At 38.2% G+C, this 27,662-nt stretch overlaps 2 protein-coding genes across 9 annotated transcripts; one reads left to right on the top strand and one right to left on the bottom strand.

Moving 5' to 3' along the window:
- Positions 1 to 266: 266 nt before the first annotated feature.
- Positions 267 to 1,851, bottom strand: LOC117678037 (protein BTG1-like). The gene is made up of 2 exons (XM_034438710.3): positions 1,493 to 1,851; positions 267 to 924 (listed from the first exon to the last, which is right to left on the bottom strand). The coding sequence occupies exons 1-2, from the start codon at positions 1,608 to 1,610 to the stop codon at positions 572 to 574; spliced, it is 471 nt and encodes a 156-aa protein (XP_034294601.1). The 5' UTR covers positions 1,611 to 1,851; the 3' UTR covers positions 267 to 571.
- Positions 1,852 to 6,475: 4,624 nt separating this feature from the next.
- ATRIP (ATR interacting protein) lies at positions 6,476 to 27,481 on the top strand. Of its 8 annotated transcripts, XM_034438758.3 has the most exons (17): positions 6,682 to 7,153; positions 7,637 to 7,769; positions 7,852 to 7,939; positions 8,054 to 8,473; positions 9,191 to 9,273; positions 10,543 to 10,713; positions 12,099 to 12,211; positions 12,604 to 12,761; positions 14,317 to 14,388; positions 15,692 to 15,821; positions 16,526 to 17,233; positions 17,769 to 17,917; positions 18,924 to 19,015; positions 19,532 to 19,615; positions 19,888 to 20,140; positions 24,389 to 24,495; positions 26,831 to 27,481. In XM_034438758.3, exons 4-16 carry the CDS (start codon positions 8,071 to 8,073, stop codon positions 24,454 to 24,456), a joined length of 2,484 nt encoding a protein of 827 aa, XP_034294649.1. In that variant the 5' UTR covers positions 6,682 to 7,153; positions 7,637 to 7,769; positions 7,852 to 7,939; positions 8,054 to 8,070; the 3' UTR covers positions 24,457 to 24,495; positions 26,831 to 27,481. The 8 variants fall into 8 exon arrangements, with proteins under 8 accessions (XP_034294639.1, XP_087743891.1, XP_034294614.1 ...); XM_087887765.1 differs by lacking the exon at positions 7,637 to 7,769 and having other exon boundaries at positions 6,485 to 6,727; XM_034438723.3 differs by lacking the exon at positions 26,831 to 27,481 and having other exon boundaries at positions 6,494 to 7,153; positions 24,389 to 24,677.
- The last annotated feature ends 181 nt before the right edge of the window (positions 27,482 to 27,662 follow it).

Raw genomic sequence — 27,662 nt, 5'->3', positions numbered from 1 at the left:
TTGGGGGAACTTTAAAAAAGTATTCTGGATATTTAATCATAGTATACTTGTTTTGCACAGCAATATTTACATCCCCAAATACAATAGTTTGTGCAGCCAAATTATTGGTTAAGTTTTAAAAATCCCTCCTATTAAAGTGTATAATGCCCAACCACATCTCCCTCTCTCTTTTCTTTCTTATGTCCACCCCCATGTTATTGCTCAAGAAGTGCAATGATGATGTAGGAATGCTATTGCAAAGTAAAAGGCATTATAAAAATAAAAAATAAATGAAATTAATTTCATTTTTATTACAAATAGCCAAGGATTTTTTTTCCAAAATATAAATCTGTAAAATAATTGCATTGACTGTACAATTTCATTTACAGTATACAATTCAGAAAACATGTAAAAGAACTGTTTTTTTTTTTTATACATTAGCCCTTGGCCACAAAACAAAGAGTTTGGCAGTAGTACTACAACTTTAATGACTATGGGGTGAAAATCAACATATCAATTACATCATCTAACATCATTATCAAAGTGGGATACATACATACATCATTGTACAGGGAATGTTTTTTTTTTTTTTTTAACTGGAAACTGTCATCATGTTGTAGTTCTTGGAAGGGCTGGCTCTGCCAATTCTCCACTCCTCTTTACAGCTGCTTCTGCTCTCCAGAGCTTTGGCATTCTTCATGGCTGGTTTAGGGCCTTCGTAGAGGGCGCAGATAGACCCATCTTCTCCTATACGATAGGACACTTCAAACGGGTCTACCCAGAGAGTTAGTTCGCTGGGCAGGAGCTGGAAGAGTCTCTCGCGGCTTAGTCCAATCATGCCTGCTGCCTTGCCTATCAAGGGGTCCATCTTGTGATTGATCCTAATGCAGCGGTACCCAGAGCCTTTGGAGGGCATCAAGGGGAACCAGTGGTGCTTATAATGATCTGCAAAGAGGAACAAAGGAAAGAAAAAAAAAAAAAACCGAGAGAAGAGTTACAGCCTTGCACAGCCGGCCCTGGGGCACTCCGGAATTAGCCGAACCAGATCATCAAACCCCCCCCCCCCCCACACACACATCGCCTGGCAAGGGACGGCAAACAGGGATGGGACGGAGGGTTGCAAGGACCGATCCCGTCGATCAGAAAAAGCCGTTTGGCTAAAGTCCGACATCGAGGAGTGTCCCGCTAACGATAGGAGGGCTTGGGGGGGGGGGGGTGTCGAGCGCGGAGGGGACCCGAAGTAGCTCCAGGGCGAGGGCCGCGAAAGGGGACAGGAGGTGGCGGGAAACGGGGAATTGGGTCCCCGGTTAGAGGCGCCTCGAGAGGTTTCCGTTGCGCCGCGAACGGGACTGGACGGACGTCCTTTTGGGGCTCAGCACAGCGGTGCCAGCGGCTGAGGGGCGCCGGGCTCCGTCTCGCTCGTCCCGGCGGCGGCACTGAGGCAAGAGACGGAAAGTGTGTGGTGGTGGGGGGGGACGGGGACGGGGACAGGCGTTTCTCGCCGCCGCCTCACCTCGGAGTGCCTCCTGGAGGGACTCGCTGAAGCAACGCAGCTCCTCGTCGCCGATGCCGCCGGGGGTCCTGAGGAGGCGGGTGATGAAGCCCGCGGCCGTGGAAATCTCCGTCTTCATGGCTCTGCCCGGGCAACTCTCGCTCGCTCTCTCTGCGTCGGAAGGGCGAAGGCGGCAGATGTTGCGGGGAAGGGAGGGGTGACCCAGCTGCCGATCGGCGCCGCCGGCTCAGCTGCTGCAGCCGCCGCCGCCGCCACCCACTCAGCCGCCGCTGGGGAGCCGAGCGCGAGGAGTAAACAGATCGGGAGACACAGACGATGAGCGGCCGTCCCCTCCGCCTCCACACACGGGGGGAGGGCGTGACCAGCATCAACCAATGAAGGCGAAGGCAAGCGGCTACCTCACAGAAACTGGGGTTCCGTCTGGCGGACGCCAAAGCACCTCTCCCGATTGGGTGAGAAATGACACGCCGCCTCGTGATTGGCCGGCGCCGTGCAAAAGGAAGCCGCTATCTCCAATTCTCCCCGCGCAGAAAGTTAGAGAGGGGCGGGGCTCTAGGCCCCGCTGATTGTTTTGTTCTCTGCGTCAGCGCGGGAGGGAGGTGTTGGAATAGCGGGCGGGCTCTTTCCTCCGCGCGGAAAGTGGGAGCGTTCGGAGACGGAAATGTTTACAGTCCGCTGAGCGGAGGAGGGGAAGCGTTGCGTCTTCTCTCGCCAGCCAAACAGCCCGGAGTTCATTATAAATGCGCGAGATAGGTTATCGCAAAAGCACTAAGGGTAGGAATTTGCTCCCCTAGGGAACTGTGAGCTAGGTGGTGCAATCAGGTGATGCAAATATAGTTGAAATATGCGGCGAAAGCTGGATATGTCATAGGACCACTACGCCAGAGAAGCCATCCTGGGACATCTTAACGGAAAGGCGGAGTAAAAATCTAATTAGAGTGCGAAACAGGGATTAAGTTTTTGGTCTAGAATAAGGAAACCTAGGTTTTAGTTCACCTTCAGCCGTGGAAGTTCCCTGGATGGTTTTGGATTAGGCATTCTCAACTCATATCTCTTGGAGTTGTGGTGTGGGGGAAAATAGGAGCAGTATCCATGTTCTCTGGAGCTTCTGTACAAAAGGAAGCATATAAGTCTACAGTGAATCTTGAAAATCTAAGGAAGCTGTAATAAAAGATTATTCCTCATATACCAGTAATCTTTCAATTAAAAGTTAAGAGGTGTTCGGCAAGGTAATCCTAACCTCAGTATCTTGGCGTAAAAATAAAAGATCCATAATTTTCCCAAAGTTTGTTGACACATTGACCACTCAGGAAATATACTGAGTATTTTTGGAGGAACATTATTTTGCAGTCCTTTGATTTCTAGTGCCAAGTGGTATAAGGAAGCCAGATGTACACATGCTTTGCATCAGGAAAGCAAGTTTATTTGGATTGGTTAACGGCACGCCTTTTCCTCTTCCAAGGGGGAATCAAAGGAGCTGTAATTCAAAAATATGCCTTGCATTAGTTATCAGTAGTCTAGCACTTCTTTGGGGTGCTAATTCTGATGTTGCATGAGAACTTTGCACAATTTTATGCAAGTCTGTGGCATTTCAAAGAACAAAGGTTTTAACATGTAAATTAATGATAAAATGTTAAGGGACTGAGAAAGAAAGAAATATCAAGGGAACTTCAGTTCTGTATGAGGGTCCTATATGCTGTGCAGAGCTGAGATTGGAATGAAATAAGAGATTGCAGATTTTAGTAAATTCTCAAAAAGCTATCAAACTATCATTGCTTCATGTGTTTAATCAAATCCTTTTCTGATATCTGCGAATATAAGAAGTGCCTTGGTTAAAATGAAAACTACTTCATTCAGAAAAGTAATATTGGGAAATATCAGAAGTTGTCTAGGAGCTTTAAGCTTTCTTTCTCTAAAAATCAAAGCATCTCATCCTTTCAAGAGTGGCAAAACTGGCAATTACTGAGTTATAGCTCTCCTCATTCCTCACTTCTGGTCAATGCCAGTTTTGAGATATAATTCAGCAGTGTCTAGAAGGTCATGGACTCCTCTCTTGTGGTTTTTGATTTACTGTCTGGTTGAGCACAAGCTTTTCCACATTTTGTTTAGATGTTTGAACAGCAGCATAGCAGTACATTCATGGCCTGAGAATTATGAGTATTTTCTATCAGTGTTACTAGAGAATTAATCATTTGGTATCTTCATTTCTTACTGTACATCGGCACCAGATCTAGACAGTTACTGGTATCTGTTGTCCTTGATTAAGATATAGGGCTACAGAGAGAGTTCAGTAATTCTTTTTTAGGCACTTAACTACAAGGAATTAAGTAGAATTTTACTAATGCAGATGAGGAATATATTCAAGGACTATATTTTGTCGATATTAGGCAAGTTTTCCAAATAAATGTTTTTGGTCATGTTTGGGAAAGCAATCTTTAGAACAGTGGCTACATTTGGAAAATTTAAAACATGAACCCTCTCACAAAATGACTGCCATAGAGAGCCATGTTTTTTTTACAGAATGACTACCATAGTGGCGATGGCTAATTATAAAACATCAGTTTACTAGTAGAAAACAAAGTGATGACGATGCTCACCACCTCCACCACCCATTTCCCATTTTTTCTTTTTTAGAATTTTTTTTTTAGATCTATGTGGTGGCTTAGATGTATTCTTGAAAATAAAAAAGACTGATGGTCAGGTAGGTGGCACAATCTAGAAACTTCACTTGAATTTTAGATTAAGTAGATCTTTAGCCATGCTACTTAATGTTTAAATAGGGGACTGGACATGCAGGTATATATGTGAGGAAATTTTTAAGAATGGAAAGAGCCAAATATCCTGTATTGTTGACAAGAAAATTATAAGAATGTATGAATGCATGAAGTCACAGTAGAGTTTAACAAGAAAGATTTTAACTTTACCTAGAGATTAATTCTTTGTGTATAGTATGCTATTTCTCCATTGTTGATGTTTTCTAATATATTTTTAAAAGCAGGTGAGGTGTACCAAGCTTAGTGCACACTATGGGTTCATTAGTATCAGAGATATCATGTTATCTACCTTGCATAGACCATAATAGAATAGAATAGAAAAGAGAGCTATCTTTAAATAACTTTCTCCTCTAATTTCAGATAATCTGAAAGTGACATAATCCATAGTTATGCTGGCTGTCCAATAATAAACCTTGTATGCTCCAGATGGAGGATAGACTTGAAAATGACTACACTACATATTTTGGACTAACTATATTTGCATAATACACTGAATCACAATCTATCCAATAATTTTGAATATGTTGTACAATATCTCATTTTGCAGTTAGATTATGCTTCCAAGTGTTGTGTGCATCCAGAAAATTGGTTAAATAAAACAAGATTCAGTTAACTATGGACAGGTGTGTTATATGAATATAACTTCATCATACCTGTTTGTCTTATGCAAATAAAGAGAGCATATGGATGTTCTCATGGATCCTGATAAATCTGAGGAAGGTGGTACCCAAATTGGTGATCCTCCTAGACTTTCAGTTATTGCTTGAGGAGCATCTATGAACAGGAGGCCTTATCTTACATGCCAATTCCTATTAACAGTAGGCTCTACTTATTGTCACTCTTGCTTTGGTCATTCCCATCCAAATTGCAATGTGCTTTATATAGGTTGGCCTTGAAGACAATTTGGAAGTTGCAGTGGTCTGAGTAGTCATGGATGTGTATTGGTATACCCATTTTATTTGTGAGCTCCTCTGGCTCCCAGTGGTCTTTTAAGTGCTATTCAAGGTGCTAATTGTCACCTAAAGGTTATCTAAGATTGCCTGTCTGCAACCATTTCTGTTCATCCTACAAGATCTGATAGGGTGGGCTCCAGGTTCTCTCTGTTAAACAACATCTTCTAATGGGAACCACCCTTTTCTGTCACCAGGCCTGCTCTAGATTCAAGACAGCCTGAGCTCACCCTATTGACTTTTCATAAAACATTGTGGACATTTGTTCTTGCCTGAGCATTTGGGCTAGGGCTAGCTATTGGATAAATCTTGGTGTTTATGGTTGTATATTGTTGAAGGCATGCTCTGAGTATGGTATGTTGTTTCAAATTTTAAAAAAATTATTTGTTAGACTTTAAATTGACCATTAGTTATTTACAATCCTATTGAGTGAGAGCCAAAGCAATTTAAATAATGTATGGTGGCCTTTTTAACAGATAGTAAAAAAATAAAAAACCTGGGAATTTCTGACCGCGGCAGGTAGTTTATCATTTATTTTCTTCATTAATTGTATATCTTTTGCTGTGCCGTGATTTTATTGCAATATTGCAATTTAGATCAGAAGCTACTATGTACACAGATGGTACATAGCAATCAAATTGTATTTCCACCTTAATGCTCTTTTCAGATCCGGAGAACCATTGGCTCTGAGAGCTGCTCCTTGATTGTGGGAGGCGGAAATGTACTGGCTGCAACCTAAAAGTCCTGGATTTCGACATCCACTCTTAGGAGCATTTTGTCATTTTTACCCCACTAGCCAGAAAGTGATGAAGTAAATCACGAATAATAAGGAAGACATCCTGTTCTGAAATAATCACACTCACGCTCACACACACACAAAAACCCTGGGCCAACTTTCCTTCCTCCCTTCTCTGTTGTTTTATATCATATCATATCATATATATCATATCATATATCATATCGTATATCATCTCATCTGATATATCATATTATATATCATATCATATCAATATCATATATTATATATCATATCTCTCATCCAGCATAGCTGGCTGGAGAATTCTGGGAGTTGAAGTCCACAAGTCTTAAAGCTGCCAAGTTTGAGGACCTCTGTTTTATATTTTAACGCTGCCGCGTTTCTGTAGCGTGCCGCTTTACGTTACTTTTCCGAAAAGCCGATCGGATCTTAAGGGCGCCGGGGCTGTCACTGGTGGGAAGTCAGCTAGCGATTGGTCGGCGGGGTTGGGGGGATTGGGGGCGTGGCCGATATATTACCCGCCGTGTTCTGGAGGACGCTCGGAAGGTCTATTCCCCCCCCCTCCCCTTTTCTCGCAGTGTTGTTTCACGGAGTTTGGCTGCCTGGCTTTCTTAAGACCATATTGCGGAACGGCGGAGGAGGAGACGAGACGAGACGGAAGGACACGGACGGAGAGGATGCGGCGTTGCAGGAGAACCGGAAGCGGTCGCCGCGCTGGGGCCGGGAGGCTGACTTTCGGCGCGCCTTCTCTGAGGTAGCAGGGAGGTTTCCCCGCTTGCTCCCTGCTTTTAGTGCCTTTAGTTTAGACAGTGGAGGAGGTAACCCCTCTTTTCTCTCCAAGCCGCTTCCACCTTATCTCGTTTCTCTGCGATAAGAAAAACCGAATATGCACGTTAGATACCCGAAGTTATGAAGTAAAAAAAAAAATGGTAGATAAACGCACCAATAGCTCTTGGCGGATGTGCGATTCACGCCGCTGTGGCTTTTTTTTGATTCAGTCTGGCATAAGAGCCTGGAAAACACGGTGATAAATCGGGCTTAAGTTAACGATCAGTTATTTGTAAATATATTTTGCAGGCAAATTTTGTTGTAGTTTAGGGTGGCTTTTACATAGGTAAAACCTTCGAAGATCTGAAGAACTATTCATGTAATCCTAAAATAGAAGAAGAAATATGACAAGGTGAGTTTTAGTATAAATGTAAGATTGTTAAGTTTTGATAACTGGAAAAATAAAGCCAAGGTATAATTTGAGCAACAGAAAGCCTAGGATTGGCATCTGATTAAGTGACATTACATGTGAAAATAATTCTTTTAAAAGCATTCTTACTCTCTACAGTGAATACTATTGAACTTGGTGGGATTATTTCTCAATAAAAATGTGTAGGATTGAGTTATGAAGTGCTTCAGCATCTTTTTAGATCTTGCATATTTGCTAGACCAGCCTTTGTCAACCTTTTTATTCTGAATAATATTCAAAGCAACCCTGTGCATAAAAATTGTACTTAGTGTCCAGAGTTCAAAAGTATTTTTTTAAAATCACCATTGCTCATTGAACATCTAGAGACTTCTCATGAAAACCTAGGGCTTCACAAAACCCCCAGTTGAGAAAAGCTGCACTAGACTGTTGTAATATATATTATTAAATCCAAATTCTTTATTTTAGGAACCACTGCTCTAAGAAGTTTACATAATCAATATTTACAGCTTTTCTCTGGAATGCAAATGGCTTAAAGTGCAATCCTGTGCATGTCTATTCCAAAATAAGCTCTCCTGAATTCAGTTGGATTTATTCCCAGGTAAACATGTATAGCATTGTTGCCTGGATATAATTATGTTTAAATTCTTGATTTTTTTTCTTTCATTGTTTTTATGGGTTAGACAAATCATTGGGCCTTCCAGTAAACTTCCTGAAGTTTTTCTTTGGTGCATGTGGTTTTCAAGTATCGGTAATCATCCTAGGAAATAGGTGAGCGAGTCCCTAATATAGTTTGTTTATGTTGCTCTGCTGATGTCTTATGTTTCTTCATTATTAACATTTAGTTGAACTCTTAATTACTTTTTTTTTCTGTCTATTTGCCAGGCCTATGTTAATAGAAAATGTCAGTGAATAACTTCTTTGGAAATAAGAAGAGAAACAGTTCCATATTATATGATGTTGATCAGACAAAAATTACTTCACCTCTCCAGAGATCTATGAGCCATAATAATATTGGAAATCATGGTGAAGGCCTCCCACCAAACAAGCGTTACAAAAGTGTTGTTTCATCCAAGTGTAAAGAAACGGAAGATCCATTTGGGGATAATGATGATTTTACAGTAGATGACTTGAAGGAGATAGACATTATTGCTTCCCAGGCATTGACGCAAGATGTTTCTTCAGAAACAAATTTGTTGAAAACGGAGCAAAATGCTCAGTTGTCCATTTTTCCAAATAGCACCAATCAGTTCAAAACACCTGATCAATGGAATATTGCTCTAACAACTGAGACAAAATCATTGGGTATGTACACAATGAATACAGAAATCAAAACAGTTAAAAAAAACCCTTGTCTGAATAATAAGATAGCATGGAATTACTTGCTATTAAAATTATCTTCCATTTTCCTAGCAAGAAGATAATACTGGTAACCGTGGCAGAACATATGATTGCCTGCTTTTGTTTATTTGTCTTCAGTTTAAAATTAAAGTTCTTAAATAAACCTCAATATTTATAAAGGAGGCATAATTATAAGGCAGGAATGGCTCTATTAAGCCACATCTAACTTCCTAAAACCACTCTGACACCATATTGCTCAATTATGACAGTAAAATGACAGAATTTGGCACTGATTTTTTTATTCAAATTTAAGATTGGGGATCATAGTGGAAACATTTAACTGCTCTGATTCCCATTCCAAATCAGATCAGAATTACTTTTTCTCAGTCTGATTGCAGTGTTTATAGGGTTTTAAGGATGGGAGTAGGAAGTTATTGAGAAACAAACTGTTTCCAGGTCCCTGATTTTAACTCTCCTGAAGAAATATATGAAATTGAGCCCAAAATAGCACTCTGGGAATTTGGAAGAATTTTTTTAAAGATTCAGTTGCAAGTACCTAGTTTGTAAGCCTTCCATTCCTTTTCCCACCCTTAAGAAAAGAAACAAAAGTCAAAAATGGACTAAAAATTTATCTAGCCCTTTACTAAAATCACATTACAATTAATTTCTGTCTATCTACAGAAAATAGCATAGAAGAAATGAAACTTAAAGAAAGATTTAAACTTGAAACAGTCCAAGCACAATTCAAGGAGGCCATGAAAAAGGTGAGATGCAACTCGTTCATGCTTTTTGAAATGTAACCAGGAATTAAGTTCTAGTCCTGAAACTTTTTGATGCAGCTTCTCTTGTGTTCTTGACCATGTAATGCACATGCTATTCAGGAGAAAGCTTCATAGCATTCAGTGGAACTTACTCTTGAGCTAACTGTATATAGAATTGTAAGCTAGACATAGAAGAAACTGAAGCACGCATAGTTTTAAAAAGTTTACATAGTTAAAAAAGGACAATTAGCAGCGGTGGGTTCTACTTACCTTTACTACCGGTTCCCAACGGGGCCGCGCACGTGCGCTCTTCTGGGCATGCGCAGCATTTAGATGACGAGGTCAGTGGGCGGAGCCTCCTGCCGGTTTTACTACCGGTTTTATAGAACCAGTGCGAACCTGGGGCAACTTACCACTGACAATTAGGTAAGAAAATTGTGTGTTTACAAATATTCAAACATATATATAAATTATGAGTGGTTGAAGAAAACATTGATTTAATGAACAGAGAGACCACACACTCATACAGAGTTCAAATAATTTTGATGGTATGCACAACTGTACATACATCTGTGATGTAAAATAGATTTTTAAAATCCTTATAGGTTCATTTTGTCCAAAATAATAATTATTCAAATGGAAGTAAATTTATTAGGACAAATATTGTTAATATAAAGAAGAAATTAAGACCAGATTTTATGCCTCAACAGTTGGCAACATTTGTCAACTTTCTGGCTTGAAAGCTACCCATGATTTGACCTGGATAACATTTGGATAGCAGAACTCCAAGGAATTTCAGGGCTATTGTCTAGAGTTACAGTTTTATAAATGAAAAAAGCTGGTTGCCATCTATGAAATAAAGTAACATAACTTTGATATATTTAAAAAAAGGGAAGCTTTAGAAAGAATATTTTTTTTAGTGCTGTTATTCGACTAAACACTGATAATTAAAACTATTTTTCTATTTTAATCTTATGTTTAAAAAAGTCATGATTGCATTTCTTGAAATGATCTCAATCTTTTATAATAATTACTTGCAATTCACCTGAATGAATATGAAATCTGGTAAATTCTTGAAGCTATCTGTATGATATCTTTGTCAGAATTTATTAATGTATACATTAACCATAGCTAACGTCTAAGTTACTATTGCAGGAAAAACAATTCAATTTACAATTAAGTTATTTTTCTATTAGGCTTTTGAATAAAAATTAACATGTCATCTGCAAATAGATTAATTACATTAATTTTTCAATTATTGTGAATTTGCAGTTGAAAGAAATGCAGGATGAAATCCTTATTAAAAATGGAGAAATAAAAATTTTGCGGGATTCAATGCAGCAGATGGAATCTACTGTGGAGGATCAGCGGAAATCATACATATTACTGGAAAGAGAAAATGCTCAGTGTTTAAATGAAAAAGAAAAGGAATTCTCCAGAAAGGTACTATTTAACAAATGACCAATATAAAATGCATCAAAACTTGAGATCTAAGAAGTCCTTTGTTGAAACTTCTTTTTTTTCCCTTTTTGGAATGACTTTTAAATCATAGATGCTTTTTGAAAATAATCAGCCAAAGTAATCTCACCTGCCCATTTGCCAATGAGCAATGGCATGCAAACTGTTTCTTCCAATGTTGTAAAAAGACAAATGAAAACCAGTGTAGAGGATAAAAAGCATTAGGTCAAAATTGTTGTGATTCTGAATGGTGGCCTTGAGCCAGTCACCCTCTCTCCTCCCTAGGAAGAAGGCAAGGTAAACCACTTTTAAAATCTTGCCAAGAAAACTGCAGGGCCTTCTACAGACAGTTGCCAGAAGTCAAGAGTAACCCCAGGGCACATTGAAAAAAAATGTGTTGCAAGTGACGAACTGTTTGATGTTCTGTTTCCACTCTGGCTGATCTTATTTTTTCATTTATTTATTGAAAGCAACACTTTAGTTGAAACTGAGGGAGGGAAATTATTCTGCTGAAGCACTAGGGCCTGGCATTGGGTACCAGCCAAAGTGGAAGCCTTATTGCATGTCTAGAAGGAATTTGGATCCATGTCCCTTGCTGGAATGCCTCTTGTCCATTCCAGACTAGCTCCTTTTGGCTTTGCTGACGTTAATGTTATTCCAAAGCTCTGCAAGGGGGATTTCAAAAGTCAGATTTGCTTCTCTAATGTCAGCGCTGCTGTTCAATTTCAGACCCCCTAGAGGGAAATGTCATAAAGTCAACGGAGCTCTGGGAGACTTCCAGCAATCACAGGAATGCAGGCTGATTATGTGTGTTTGGTTGTTTTTTTTTTCATAGCTAAATAATATATTCACACAACCTCCTTTTCATCTATCTATCTATCTATCTATCTATCTATCTATCTATCTATCTATCTATCTATCTATCTTTTGGTACATCTTAACTGAAGCATCCTTGTTCCTCTAGTAATTTAAAACAAGATGATTGTACAAGCACTCTGCACTATTACATTGAAAATGAATAATTTCCACAATATTTTTAGCTAAATTGCTATAATAATTGCTTCTGCTGTCTCTCTTTTTTGTGCATGTATGCGGAAAGCGCAAAATATTCATGCTTTTAAGAGACAAGCTTTTTATTATGTTTTTAAATACTGTGTAGTGTTTACCTGGGAATACTAGCACTTTCTCAGAATGGCAGAACATACCTTTTCCCTGTTTTGATGAATAAGCTGTTAGTATTGATTTTGGTGTAACTGAATGGAGCAAAAGTATAAGTGAAAGTGAGGAAATATTTACAGGCTTGTTTCATAGTTGTATATTGTTTTTTATGCTCAATGGAATTTGAAATGTCTAATTCTTTGCTCTTTTAGTTACAGTCACTGCAATCTGAACTACATTTCAGAGATGCTGAAATGAATGAGCTGAGAACAAAGATTTTGAATTGTGAAAGGATTAAACCTGTGGCCCCTGTTTCATATACCAGGTACACAATAAGATGAAATTTGTTTCAGGGAGTTTGGTTACTGAAGAATTTCCTTACCTCCCATTTATAGCTGAAAATAATTAATTGTAGGACAGTTCTTTTACAAGCTATAGAGCAGACACTATAATTGAACACATAGAATAAACTCCTCAGAATTTATTTTTAGAGTTTGAATATACAGGGTGCTCTTTTTATGCTTGGAGGATATGCCATATGAAGAGATTGCCTTTTATTTACTCCATTGTGATTGTCTAAAATTGTTATTCAGATTTTTTCATTGGGAAATATAATTCACTATAAATGTTTTAACTATATTTTTTGGGGGGGAAAACCTTTTAAAGTTTCAAAATGAAATGCCCCTGTGCAATTAATTCAGACTTTTTACTTTTTAGTCCTAAAAAAAGCCCCTCTAAACCTCTGAAAAGTGAAAGATGTACTCATATTGAAAAAAAAAGTTATCCCACAGAAGAGTCTTTTGGATCTCGGGTATTACCAATACCATCTTGCTCCAGGACCCAATCCCATGTCCAAGCTCCTCAGGAAAATAATGGTAGGTAGATTTTTGGTGAACTTTTATTTGACCTGGATAGTGAGGGTGGAACAGTAAATCTTAATTTAGCACATATTTTGTGGGGGATTGAAACAAGGTTGAGAAAGAAATTGTAGAGAGGGGAGGTGAGAGAGAGAGACAGAGCACAGAAACCACCAAGAGAAAATGAACAAGTTAGTAATTTATCTCATAAATAACAATTTAGCCCAAGAAAGAAATCAAAGAATAAATGTTTCAAATCATTCAAAAATAATTCACCATAACTAACTGATATGGTTGGGAAATTCCTCTTACATATAGGGAAATTCCAAGATTCTATATTTACCCAAGATTACCATTAGCAATATCTCACTGAAATCTGTCTCCACAGCTGTGTGGAGCTAGCAGGAAACAAAATTCCTATGGTATTCACATCATTTTATGTTAATTGTGAAATGGTGTCATTATACAATTGATATAATTTGTGTAACAACAGCATTGTGGATTATATTGTAGCAATGCGGAAAGCCATTGTATTTCAAAGAGCTGAGTGCCATATTTTGATTGCTCCTGCAGATTAAGAACATTCTAGAAGTTAAGAGCTTATTCTGAGGAAACCTGCTTGTTCTTCACTCTTGCTTGCTGAATAAAGGAAAAGGGGAGGGGGGAAATCTTCACACAGCTGCAAAGCTTTCCCCATCTGGAAAGTTCATCATACATTAATTCCCATCCTTGAGTTATGCACCCACCCACCCACACATACTGAATCAAAGTTAGGTCTTGCTGTCTCATGACCATGGAAGCAGGGTCACAAAGCCTTAGAGCTAGATTTTAATTTAAAAAATCTATTAAAACTCTCTGAGCCTCTGCTCAGGTTTGAGTGCTCAGCATGGGCACCCAGGGTCTTGGGATATCTCCGCTGCTTGACATGGGCAGTTGAAGGGAGAATATTTTGTTTGGTAGATTATGCTTTCTTGAGTTTCTGATTAATTTGCCTACTACAGTTAAAGAATAAAGCTTGAAATCTCCTTACTGATGTATTTATTGTCTCTGGGTCCTCAAAGAACCAATTGTCTAGCACTTGGCCACTGCTGGACCCTTGACAAAACAGATGTACCCTCTAATTTAATGGACAGTTAAGAATAGCAGACATTCTTTCCCTAGTTGGTCCATTAAATCGGTATTTTACTGTATATAACTGTGCCTCATTTAGGAAAATAGTAATTTTGCTGGACTTCAGTGAATAGGGTCAAGCTTAGTCTGCATAGGGTTAGGCATTAAGGGAAGTTGTGAAGCAGATACTGGTCTTTCTCTAAAAAAAACTTCTGATGATAGCTTCTAGAATTCTATTACTGCCCGACAAGAATTTGCAACTGAATTCTCTTTAATTGAGGCCATATGGTTCTGAAATATAGTGGTTGCAGTGTTTTGATCTGTTTATTTTCTGAAGTTGAAAATGCATTTCAAACCTGTATCAGTTAAGTCAATCCCAAAAACTGATTGCATTGTGCTAGAAGGGCAACATAGAATAGGCTAAAAACAAATACTATTTGGTTTATTGAATTTTTCTATCCAGACAGCAAAACAACTGTCCTTGAAACTGAGCCAGTGAAGCAAGAAACAAGTTTCAGCTGTCCTCAGAGACCAGGTAAATTCAACTAAGAGATCTTGTGATTATTTATTTGTTAGAATTGGAAACCTGTATGAATTAAAATCATTGGCTATTTTAATATTAATTTCAACTATATGGGGGGAGAGGGAGGAGGAGGTTTGCGCAAATAAAGTAAAAAAAATTGTGTTGGATCTGCAAATCACACTTTCATTTATTAATAAATGTATGATTGTATTTTTGTTCTGCCATAGAAATGAAATATTTCCAAAGTCACTGGAAGTGGAGACCTATAAAAAATCTTTACTTTCATATTCTAGATACTGAATGCACTCTTTCCTAGAATGATTTCTGCTTACCACCTTGAGCTATAAATTAAAGTATATAAAAAATAAGAAAAATAAAGTCACCTTAACTTTAAATGTTAACAGTTTTAGCTTAATATTGGCATCAGCTGTTCTGACTACGTTAACATATTTCTGTTGATGTACATTTTGAATTAAGTTGTTCAAGGTTTTCTAATTACCATATATGTAGGTCTTAGGAAATATCTTGGCATAATCATCCATTAGGGTTGGTTAACAAATATCTGGTTGACTAATCCCTAATCAGTATTCTAAAGGATGAAATCAGAAATTGAAAAACAAGTGTTTTTTAATAACATTAAAATTTCAGTTACAGTTAAGTGGCTCTGATTACATTAACGAGTTACAGCTGTATTGCTGCTATAACTTTAACATTTTTCCAAAAAAATTGTTATTAAAATTAACTAATTGTTTTTTTCTCAATATAATAGTGTTGCTTATATTATGTGAGCTAATGCTAAGTCTAGGATTTTTCACTTGGCACCTTGTAAATGTTTCACCTAACATCCAGAAAATAGATGTGGATGGTGTCTGAACCTGCTTCTTTTCATAAGCACTGTGTTCTCTTATGAATGCAAGCTAAATGTATTTATTCTCACACACACACACACCCCAAACCATATGCTACAACTTTAAGGCATATGGTATAGTGAGCATCACTGTGAAATGTACCAAGTAAGTAAATGCAAAAGAAGAAAATACATTAATTTGGGCATATGGTGGGGAGGAAGGCATTATTTTGCTATAAGTATTTATATAAAGCTATTAAATGTATAATGATTATGTTCACTTACTACTCAAAGCCAGGATTTTAATCAGAATTTCTTGCATAAGATGTAGCAGCAATGGTTTTCACATAATGCAAAATAATGCACCAAGCTAAAATTAAGCAAAGTATATTATTGTTTCAGCTGTTTAATACACTATGTATCTTGCTTCTCTGTGTGTGACTTCAGCCTTGGATTTATCTATTGTAGGTTCCCTTTTACTGAATGCACTGTTGAAGCAGCCACTTGTTCCAGGATCATCATTAGGAATCTGCAACCTTCTTAGCAGCAACACTGAAGCTTGGTTTGGATCTGCTATGCAGTCTGCTTCTTTCAGTGTGTAGGTTTGCCATTTTCACATTTTCTGAAACAGGAAGAAATCAGATTGCTGAAACAGATGGGTGGATATTTTGGGACAACATTTTATCAGATGGACGCAGGTTTACTTTATCTCATTGTTTTTAGATAACTTGATTGGGTAAATCTAGGAAGTTGCTCTACTGAGAATACTGAACTTTTTTCTCTGGTGGAATTTTATTCTAGCATAGTAGTCAGGTAAAGAAGTTGAGGGATTCAATTACTCAAAGTATGTCTGAGGTTGGGTTTTTCCCCCCATTTATTTTTGACCTCTCTGCTGATTAAACTGTGCCACTAGTGGCATAACATTTTATATATTTTATATCTTTATATCTGCTGGTCCAGATGAATTGTAAGAAATCCTAATCCTTTCTAGTTAATGCTAATGGAAGATATAATTGTATCCTTAATGTATCTTAGAAATTAAAAACATTTCTCTTTCCCTCTACCACAGGCAGTGACAACCATAATGCTTATGTGGAAACTAATTTACAGCAGTTTTTTTATGAGAAAGAATATTAAATTAAGACAAACTCTCCTTATAACAGTATATTCTTAAACCCCTTTGCAAAAAATGGCAGTAATATCCTTGAGCCCATTTACCTGGTGCATCATATGTGTTCTAGTTTCAGAAGATGCACAGAACATCACAAGGTACTTATTTTTTCCCCCTCTTGTTTTCTTAAGAGGACCTACACAAAAGAACAATAACAAGATTACAAGCCTTCAGGAAGGTGAGACTTCATTGAGAACTACTCAAAAACTTGCCTTAACTGGATTGAATTTGATTGCTGTAGATGGAGGCTCACTGGAAGGACAACAAAACAGGAGACACGTCCCCCACCTTAAATGCGTTAAAATCCCTGGAGCAGTACATCTTCTCCCCCTCCTGGAACTTCACATTGGTGCATATAATCAAGCCCTCTTGTCAGTGACGAAGACCGGAAGCATTTCTTCTGGGAATCAATCTGCTTGCACCTCCGGGACATCTTCAGGTGCAGCTTCAAGTGTAGAGGACACTTTATCCACTCTTGAAGAGTATGCACTCGTGTCACTGGGCATTCTTTACTATTTAGTGTTTTATAGCTGGGAAGTTATTAATACACTTCTGTCCCATGATAAAAAAGCAGATTGTAATCCAGGAGCTATAGATGTTTCTGAGAAGAATGAGACTGTGGCTTGCAGTAAACAGGATACAGCTAATCTTCAGGAAACCATCCCAGAATTAGAGGTTGCCAGTTTGGACAAATCCCAGCATCCTTTGTTTAAAAAGCTACTACAACTCTTAAGCTTGTGTGTAACATCAGCAGGATGCCAGAAGTGCCATATCGCAAATCAGTGCCTAAAAGTTTTGGTGAAATTAGCTGAAAAGTCAACAGTTGACTTATTAATAAGGTAAAAGTACAACTTGAATTTAACCCCATTTTTATTTTTAAATAATTTTGTTTCATGGCATTCTCATATGACATAGCTCATTTGTTTAAAAATATGCAGGTTGATTGTTTTGTTCTGGGTTCTAAAACAGCCTCTCCCAATTTGGACATCCTCCAGATGTGTGGCTTCAACTCTACAAATTGGCAGCCAGTCTATCCATTGCTGAGAACTTGGGGAATCAAAGCCACCACATCTGGAGGTCACTCAGGCTGTTCTGTATCTTCTAAGCATTATTGCAAAATATGTGGAACAAAGTTATGCTGACAGGACATCCAGGCTGAATCACCTTGTTGTGAGCCCAGGAAAAAAACAGCTGTTTTAAAGTAAGGCCAACAGGTATGATGTATGACCTACATCTCCTTATGAAGCACTTTTGGATCTGAATTGCTTCATTTCAGTTCTGTTCTCTGCATGATTACTTTTGATTGCTCAATATAAATCAACTGCTGGAAAAAATCAGACACTGAATGGCATTTTCTTCTGTTTTTCTATACAGCTTTCAGTGCTTGTTTGATAGCCAGTCACAGATCCTGCTTCGCTGTATATCTTCAGAAACTCCCTTGTTTGCTGTTCTTCTTACTGTTAGGATGTTAAGTTTGCTTGCTGAGCATCAGGATCTGGCTGCTCGGTTTTGTTCATGTTCAGGTAAGAAAGAGAACATCTTAGCCATCCTACTGCGTTAGTAAAACACTTGAGTTAATAAGGCAAGTAAGGGCATTTTAAAATATAATTCCAAAGTTTGGGTGTTGTTTGAGGATTTTTGTATTTCCCTGTTTATTTTAAAATCTTTTAACAGTTATCAAAATGTTGGGTCTCTGACTTGGTGGCATATACAGTATCATTCTGTGAAATAAAATAGTTTTAGAGATGGTTCTGGAAACATGTTCACCTTCCAACCCTGTAAGTAAATGGCTAAAATCAGTTTGCAAGAAGAGAATATATAGGTTTTATGTTTTATGTTCCTAAACTTGTAAAAATTGAACAAGTTTGAATGAGCATACTGCGGTTGAAGACTCTTCTTGGTATAACAACATCTTGTTCCATCAACTGGAATATTTTACTATATTCTTGAGAGCGTCCAAGCAAATTATCTTGCTTTCAGTCCCTCTGAGAGAAAAACTGTATGTGAAATCTAAAAGTGCTAAAGTGGTCATGTACTCGCCACAGGACAGCCAAGAGAGTTATAATTTCTGCACAGATTGTTTACTGTGGTACAGGACCACTGGTGCAACCCAGTTCCTCGCCCATAATATTATTTTTGAACAAATGACACATTTGTGGAGTGAGAAGAAGAGGAGACAGATACAGTCAGATAGATAAAATTAGGGGAGTTATGGCTGAAATGCTTATTTCAAAAGTGCTCTATGTTAGGAGCAGGCAACTGAACCCTCAGACATTACTGAGTTGTAAGGATTAAGGAAGTTGTTTCCAAACACCAGAAGGGCACCCCTTTGAAGGTATTAATTTAATGTTTCCCTCTTCTGAGGGTAACACCTAGCATTCACTTTGAAATGAACTTAAACCGTAGTATCTAATTTTTGTCATATAGAAAATGTGGAGCACACTGTATTCAAGAGAGCATGGTAGTTTTTAAGACATTGCAGTCACATGAATGATAATGTTGATATGTTATACTTAATTCTTTTCACAGAAACCTGCCTACTTTTGGCATTATACATGTACATCACATCACGCCCTGATAAATTAGCATCTGAAGGGCTTTGGCTGCAGTTGGAACAAGAGGTAAAAGTGTATTGCATATTTGAAGTTAAAAACATGACTGTCCTTTGAACAGGAGAGATTAAATGCAGGATTTGAGCTTTTGAGTAATCATATTATAAAAATACAAGTTTATCTTTATCCTGCCTTCCAACTGAAAACCATACATTTGTATCAGTTTCTAAGCCTCCAAAGCTATCTGAGCTATGGTTCAGCTTTTGGGGGTGAGATGGAGTTAAAGGGTTGCGTATGTTGCAGCCCTGACTTTTTTCTGAACATTGCTGGAACCAAGTTTACATAATAGAGAAACGTAATCTAAATACATTAGTTATGCTAGTATGAGGGATTAAACTGAATTTAAAAAACTGATGCTTGGGATATTTACTTGAAAATCCTCCCTCCTTTTTCTTTGTTATTTCAAGAACATTTGTTTAGTAGGTTTGGGACCAGAGAGATGTAGGGTTTTCTTTTATTTTGATGCTACATGTTTTATCTTTTAAAATAATATTTTAAAAAATATGTTGTGTTCATTTTTTTTAGACGGTTCGTTTTCTGACCAAGTGTATGCAGTGTTGTAGATCCTCTGTTTTACTTGTGGGAACAGATTGCCAGTGCACTTCTGAGGTAAGCCACTAAAAATTACATTTATGATCATAATTTAATACTATATGCTTTTTTTCACCTGAAAAAAACAACATGACTCTGGTGTTACCTGTTCAGTCTTACGGTCAGGGTATATTGCTTAAGTATACCTTGTAATCTCCAAACCGTGGTCCTCTTATAATAAGAATCTCATATGTCTGTATTACAATGGTACTATTCCAAAAAGAGAACAATTATCAATGTAACAATACACATCCCAATCTCTATGAGAACTGTATTCTGTTTTCTTGCAGGCAGTGAAAGCTCTGATAGTAATGTTACATAGGCAATGGCTTTTGATCAGAAAAATGGAAGGAATCGTGTTCAATGGACATGAAAAGCAAATTGTACAGTTTTTGAGGGATGCTGTTTTGCTTCTGCATGGTCTCTCCCAGAAAGATAAACTTTTCCACGAACATTCCCTGGAAGTGCTCCACCAATACGATGGTGTCTTGTCTGGGGTTACAGCAGTCCTGAGAAAAGGGCAGCATTTAAAAGCTTGTGAAGGTGAGACTCCTTGCATTAAACGTGACTACTAAGGTAGGCAGTGATCTGCCACCTGCAAGTGCATGCAAATGCATTCTAACATTCATTCATTTTCTCTTGTCATAATATAGCATAGAAAGGCAACAGATGCAGAACTAAGTAAACAAAACCTGTGCTATTTGGGTCCATTGTCATTGCTGCTTCTACAGTTTGTAACTGCATGGTTTGCTCTGTCATGAGGATACATTATACTCATTTTTCATTGATTCATACCGTGTGTCCAAAAAAATAAGAGCCTGTCTTAGATTTTTTTGAACCCTGAAATAAGTGTTTGGCCTTATTGCCATGTGCTCAAAAGCCCGATTGGGCTTATTATCAGGGGATGTCTTATTTTGGGGGAAACAGGGTAGATTTCTCTAAGAGCTACTTTTAACTAATCATCTCCTGTCAAGAGTGACAGGCATCAAATTAGCAGAAACACTTTTCAAGGCCATATTCTTTCCCAGGACTAGTACTTCAAATACATTGAATGGGATATTATGAAGCAGTGTGAGGACCAAGAATTATAAAGGATATGTTTCATTGAACTTTTAGTTTTCCTAAATTCCTGTGGAACACATTTTATTTCCTACTGGTATGTTTGTGGCTTTTAAAAAAGTTCTGGCACCACTGTAATTGAGCCATTGGATGATCTTATTGTTTAGCACTCACTTGGCACTCTGCCCCCTTTGGATTTTTAAAATAGAGATGGGAAGTTTGACTTTGAAAGGAGCATTTTGCTTTTTGCCTCTTGGTGCTTTGTGACCCTAGCAGCCATTTTGGGAGTGCACCCACAACATCCTCTCTAAATTCCTGCAATCCTCCCAGGTAAAACAGACAGGAAACACAACCAGATGAGCTAATTCTTCTTTATTGTAAGGCTATATTAAACCAGACAGGAAACGTGACCAGATGAGGAAATTCTGCTTTATTGTATAACCACCTAAACAGAGTTTGAAAGTACAGCTCTCCCACCGACTCTTTTAATTTCCTGATCCATTAGGGTGAAACCTTCCTAAGTTTCCTTCCTTGACCATGAAGCCACTGGGGGCTTCCCCCTCTCTTGTCTGATTGTTTCCTAGGAAGAATGTCTTCTCCTCGTTCCTAAGGGTCATTCTCCCATACTATTATAATTTCAGAAGTGTGCACTGGCTCCAAAACATTGGGAATAGTTTAGAGACTATCCTAAAGTTACTTGTGTCAAACCATTACTTGTTAATACTACTTTTTTAAAATTTAATACAGAGTTGTATATATTTGGAAGGAAATACCCTTTAATATGTGGCTGATAAAAGTCCCCCCTAATAAAGTATTGTTGAGTTGTATGCGTTCCTTGTTTGTAGACACAGAAGTTTGCATTCTTCCAAATAAGATGATTGAATTATTCAGCTCAGGAATGGCTCTCTCAAACTCTTTTCTCTAGCCTTCAATTGCTGAAAATTGGTGACATTGTTCCCTCCCATTTTGAAGTGAAAAATGCAAGCTTGCTATAATTAAAAAGCAAATTTCCCAAACTTTCTGTTGCAGCCTAGGGTTCAGAATTTTTTTAAATCTTTTGAATCAAATTCTTCCCTCAGCAGTGTTCTTAATTGATAACCATCAGTGCTGAGGCTCACCTTGGCTCCTTGGAACTTCTCTTGCAGAATAGATCCTTACTTGCATTGGTAGCAAAGGAAGTAGATGTGAGCATATTAATCTGAATTCTGTAAGGGTGTCTAAAACAAATAGATTTTATTAAACATCATAGAGATCCAGACTATAAGATGGTATTCATAACTTCAGTCTTTCAAAAAAAGGAAACAAGATTACTAGGTCTTTTATAATTATCCTCATGAATTAGAATTTTTTTAATGGAATAGTTTTATCCCCAGGTCTCTGCAGTATTATTGTTGTTGTAAAATGTACCTTTGTTTTTGAGTTATTTATTTTTATTTTATTTATTTTATTAAAATTTATATGCCGCCCTTCTCCCGAAGGACTTGGGGCGGCTTACAACAGTAAAATCACAACAAAACAGCAATAATAAATAAGATTAAAAGATTCAATTAAAATCCCACAATTAATTAAAACTCCCAAAACAGAATCAGACAATTTGCTTAAAAAGCCATGTCTTCAGGTCTTTGCGGAAGGAACAGAGATTAGGGGCCATCCGGAGCCCGGTGGGTAACTCGTTCCAGAGGGTCGGTGCAGCCACAGAGAACGTCCTCGTCCTGGCGCCGTCAGCCGACATTGTCTGGCCGACGGCACCCAGAAGAGGGCAGCCCTATGTGAGCGCACTGGGCGGTGGGAGGCCGGTAGGAGATGATCCTGCAAGTACTCCAGGCCCATGCCATGAAGGGCCTTATAGAGAACCAACACCTTGAAGCGAATCCGAAGGACCACCGGCAACCAGTGCAGCTTGCGCAGGAGAGGTGTAACCCGGGAGTATCGGGAAGCTCCCGTAATAACCTGCGCGGCCGCATTCTGGACCAGTTGGAGCCTCCGGGTGCACCCAAGGGCAGCCCCATGTAGAGGGCATTGTAGTAGTCCAGATGAGAGATAATGAGAGCCTGAGTGACTGTATAGAGGGCATCCCTGTCTAGGTAAGGTTGCAACTGGCGCATCAGGCGAACCTGTTCAAAAGCCCCCCTGGACACGGCCATCAGATTGTCTACTAAAGACAGCCGCGAATCCAGGAGAACGCCAAGGTTGCGAACCCTTTCAGAGGGAGTAAGCAACTCCCCTCCCATCAAAAGTGGTGGGGCCGCTAGATCCTGGGATGCTGGCATCCACAGCCACTCTGTCTTGGAGGGTTGAGTTTGAGCCTGTTCCTACCTATCCAAACCCTCACCGCCTCCAGGCACTTAGACATCAAGTTAGACTTAGACATCGAGTTAGACTTAGTATCCCACCAAACTTCCTTTCCAAGATTACACCAGCTATTTTATAACTTGGAAGGGGAGAAGAGAAACTCATTTTTTTCTGCTTTAGAAAAACTACTTTTGTTGACCTTATAGAGAAAACTCAGATGTTCATTCTTTTTGTACCTACTCAAAACATTGTGTCCTCTTTTCATTAGCTACCTCAGTCAACTTTTCCTTGCCTACAGTGGCAAAAGTGTATTTCATACATGTAACCTTCAAATCCCATTCCTTTATTTACATATATCAGGTTCATTAATTTCCAGAGTAGAAACTCCTGGATCCACCCCATTTTGCCGCCTCCTGACATACAGTACAAACTTCTGTCTTCAAAAGTGTTCAATGCAATTCCCTGATTCATCATATGTTGCTCACTTTTGATCTAATTTAGTGCTGTCTTGAGGCTGACCGCATGTCTCTTGGGGTTTAGACTGCTATGGACTGAACTTGGAGCCTACTTTTTATAAGCAATATGCTCTTCTGCTAAACTATAAATTTTCCTATCATTTGAATAATGGCTAAGCCAATTAGGAAGGGTTTGGAGATGATTCTCATATCTTCACTTTGTAAATAAAAGTGTCACAGATTGAATACAGCATTGTCTCTTAAACTTATAAATGATAAAATGTGTTTTTGGTATGCTAGTATTTTCAGTGTGCAAAGATGCACATTTTTTGGCTCATTAGTTTTCACAAGTATATATAGTCAGGAGGGAGCATGCAGCCTGTTCAGTTCCCGTCAAGGGGTCCATGACAATTCGCCAAGGCCAACTCACCACAGCTAACTTGCCACGGCCAACTCGCTGCAGGACAACTTGCCACTTCCATCTCGCCACAGGACAGCTCGCTGCGGGACGAGAGTTACACTAATATCAAAGAAAAGGTAGAATAGAATCATTAAAGGATGCAAAAGGAGGGACAGAATGAAATGTGAATGGCAGAAATTAATTTTAAATTTTTTTAAAAATAATTAACTAGAATTGTTAAATTGTCCTGCAGCAAGTTATCCGATGGCATGTTGGCCGTGGTGACTTATCCAGTGGCAAGTTGGCTGCAGCAATTTGGCCATGGTGAGTTGGTCATAGCAAGTTGTCCCATTTCTCCTGTAAAGCTAGCCTGCATGCCAATTGCAAAGAATTAAGAGGGTAGGAGTTTCAATTTCTTGAGGTCACCAAGTTGCCTACCTCAGCTTTACTAACCCTTCAGTTATTACTCTGCATGATGGACAGGAATTTGACTCTATTAAAATACTGCTACATTTAGACAGTAGCAGTGTTGAATAAATATGGTATTTTTTTAAAAAAAATCTTATACATTCTACATTCTTTCAGAACTTGCACTGGATGAACTGTATTCTTTGGAGCCCGAAGTCAGTGACCAGGAAATGGATTGCAGATAATCGTCTTTCAATAATGTATTTGTTTACTTTCCAGAAAAGGTTACTATTGAAATTGAATTCAATGCGCTTTTTAAAATTTACAATGTAATGCATAAAACATTTCAAATATTATCAGAAACCATCACAATCCAAGCAATATATTACTTTTGTATTGAATAAATTCCCATAATGAAACATACATTCCCAAAGAATATATTAAAAATGACATCTATAAACTTTAATCTTTGTGCCTGAGGAGTTATTTACAGTTAGGGTTAGAAGTAGGTGATCTTCAGGAATATTATTCTCATTAAATCTCCAAGTAGAACTTGATGAATCTCATTTTCTTAAAATGCTTTATGAATTAGTAGGGATTGTGTCTTTTTTAATCAACAAGGACATTTTAACGTGTATTTCACTGGTCCAGTTACAGAAAAATGCTCATGTTTTTGAAAATACAGTTTCATATCTGAAATTCTATACTGTATACCAATGGATAAAACTGAAATAACTTATGCTTATTTCTGAATAAATCTCTGTAAACACTATAAATGAAAGGCTAGAAAACCAAGATAATAAGTATTTGTAATCTGTTGTTTACTATGAAAGAAATGGTAAAAGAAATAAATTCTGATTTTTTTCCCCCTGTGACTAGAAATTACAGTTAACATCCTGTGTTTTCTGGTGTCCATCCTTTTGGAGAATTGCAGTTTGTTTTTATTCTCCACAGGAAATTTGTAATCCTTAATTTAAGTGGGATTTGGATTCTGTATATCAAATACCATATAGAAATAATATTTAGTCTCCATGTGAGGAAATATACCCTATAATATTAATTTTCAGAATCTCTTTATTTTGTATTGTTATAGTGTAGTGTAGGAATTACATACCGTAGTTGAACAATAATACTTAGCAATTTATGACTGATATTGAAAAAGTAAGCAGTATTAATATTTGGACTAGACTGGATTAATATTTAGTGGAAGTCATGAGATACTTTTAGGGCTAAAGATAAGACAAGGAAGTTTTAAAATAAATAAATATAGAAAAAGGCAATGACAAACCACTTCTGAATTGTTGCCAAGAAAACAAAATTGATGCTTCCATGAAGTCACCAAGATATTTTCCTCTGCAAATTGTCCCAAAAATGCTTTTTCAAGAGGCAACTGGCAACTACTCTGCAAGTTATCTGTTTCAAGTCTGGTGATGGTACTACAGCTCCAGGCATCCACAGCCAAGATGTTGTAATCCTTGTGCTATGAATAGAATAGAATAGAATAGAATAGAATAGAATAGAATAGAATAGAATAGAATAGAATAGAATAGAATAGAATAGAATAGAATAGAATAGATAGACAGTTGGAAGGGACCTTGGAAGTCTTCTAGCCCAAACCTCTGCTTAGGCAGGAAACCCTATACCATTTCAGACAAATGGTTAACCAATCTCTTCTTAAAAACTTCCAGTGTTGGAGCATTTACAACTTTTGGAGGCAAGTTATTAATGTCACTCCTTTCAACTAGGTCTTAAAATATTGAATGATCTATCCATGATTCCCACTCTGCATTCTAGCAGCATTCCCCTCCCTTTTAAAAACTTGCAACCATTATCATTCCTTGAGGGTTAGGTGAAAAAAAATTCAACTGAAATACCTTTTTTTCTTGCAGTTGTGAGTGTATTTTAAGTCAACATTATCTTAGACAATAGTATTCTAAGACATTCCACAGTAGAGATCCATTTGAATATATATGTATTTTAAAGAACATTAAAAGTTTGAGCTTTCTCGTGTTGTGCAGTTTTCAGTGAAATTGGAGGTTAGGATTTACCTTAATTAAGAATTCACTTTAATTATTCAGAGCAGAATCCAAGTAAATATTGACCAGTGACTCACTAACATTACAATTGTGCCATTGTGAATGTAATGTCAACATCTGTTACATAAACCAGTGCAATAAGCAAAACCAAAGACTCAGTGCGGTAAGAAAAGAAAATTTATTTTGAATGTCATGTTTGTTCAAAGTTCAGTATCATTATGTTGCATATGGATTTTAGTGGCCTGATTTAGAAGCTGGTATGATTTAGCAGAAGTAGAACTGGAGAAGAAGCCCAGATAGGGCCTTGGAGTACAGAAATAAAGCCTGATGAGCTAACCTGGCTGATAGCCAGGACTTGTAAAGTCCGGATGTAGACAGCATTTCTATCAGCCAAACCTTGTATGTGGCGGGTGGAGGGGTGGGAGGGAACCCACCACTTCAGTTGCTGGGGACATTCTACCTGTCTGACTTGTGAAAGAGACCTAGCATCCCCGTTTTAGCAAGTGTTGCAGAACATGTTATTAGGAGAGTGCTAGTTTTGGAGAGAAACATGATAATCATACAAGAATCTCTGTGCTTGCAGTTACCTGGAGCAAGGAGGCAAAGATGATAATGGGAGGTTTCCTTTGCAGAAGAAAAGCAAAATCTCAGATAGGAAGACGAACTACCTCCAATGTGGCGGACAGATGCTTGGAATTTTTGAAGTACCTCAGACCAGGAAAGGCTGGGAAGGCCCAGAGGGAGATGCATCACACAAGGTCTATACAAAGTGGCCAGCTACCAAAGATCCAAGCAGAGATGACATGCTGAGTACTTTCCACAGCAGTACAACCAATTCCCCTCCCATCTCTTGCTTGGGAAATGGACTAGAACAGGGGTGTCAAACTTGTGGCGTCATAGCATCACGTGACGTATCGAGACTTTTTTCCCCCCTTCACTAGGCCAGTGTGTGACACATCTGGCCTACCGGCCGCATGTCACTGCATTTTTGTATTTACCAGATGAGCTCACATTTTTGGATTTTCAGACTTTCCGTAGCTTGCCAAGTTCTTATCAGTAACTGATACTACGCATGTCCGCATTCCTTTCCTTCTTCTATATACTTTCTTTGTTCTCCTGCCAGGAGAGGTCCGGCTGCAGAGAGGTGGCCGGCAGGAACGTTGCCAAAATGTAATTATTTAGATTAGTAAGATGTTTTATTTTCTTTATAACAAATAAATGAGTTTTTCTTATATCTTCGGGTTTATTTTCTTAATGTATACTTGCAAGGAAAAGTCTTGATCCACGTCTCTAAATCAAGGTGCGATTACCCAAAAGCAGAATGGGATTAATTAGCATCCTGACACCGCAAGTTTGACATTCCAGGACTAGAAGAAAAAGGTGAGGAAGCTGTAGTTTAGTAATGGCGCAAGGGC

This window comes from Pantherophis guttatus, chromosome 2 (assembly GCF_059756535.1).
Source record: "Pantherophis guttatus breed Tessera chromosome 2, ASM5975653v1, whole genome shotgun sequence".
In the NCBI taxonomy this organism is placed as follows: domain Eukaryota; kingdom Metazoa; phylum Chordata; class Lepidosauria; order Squamata; family Colubridae; genus Pantherophis; species Pantherophis guttatus.
Note: the sequence above shows the minus strand (reverse complement) of the source record. Positions and strands in the feature narration are given on the sequence as shown.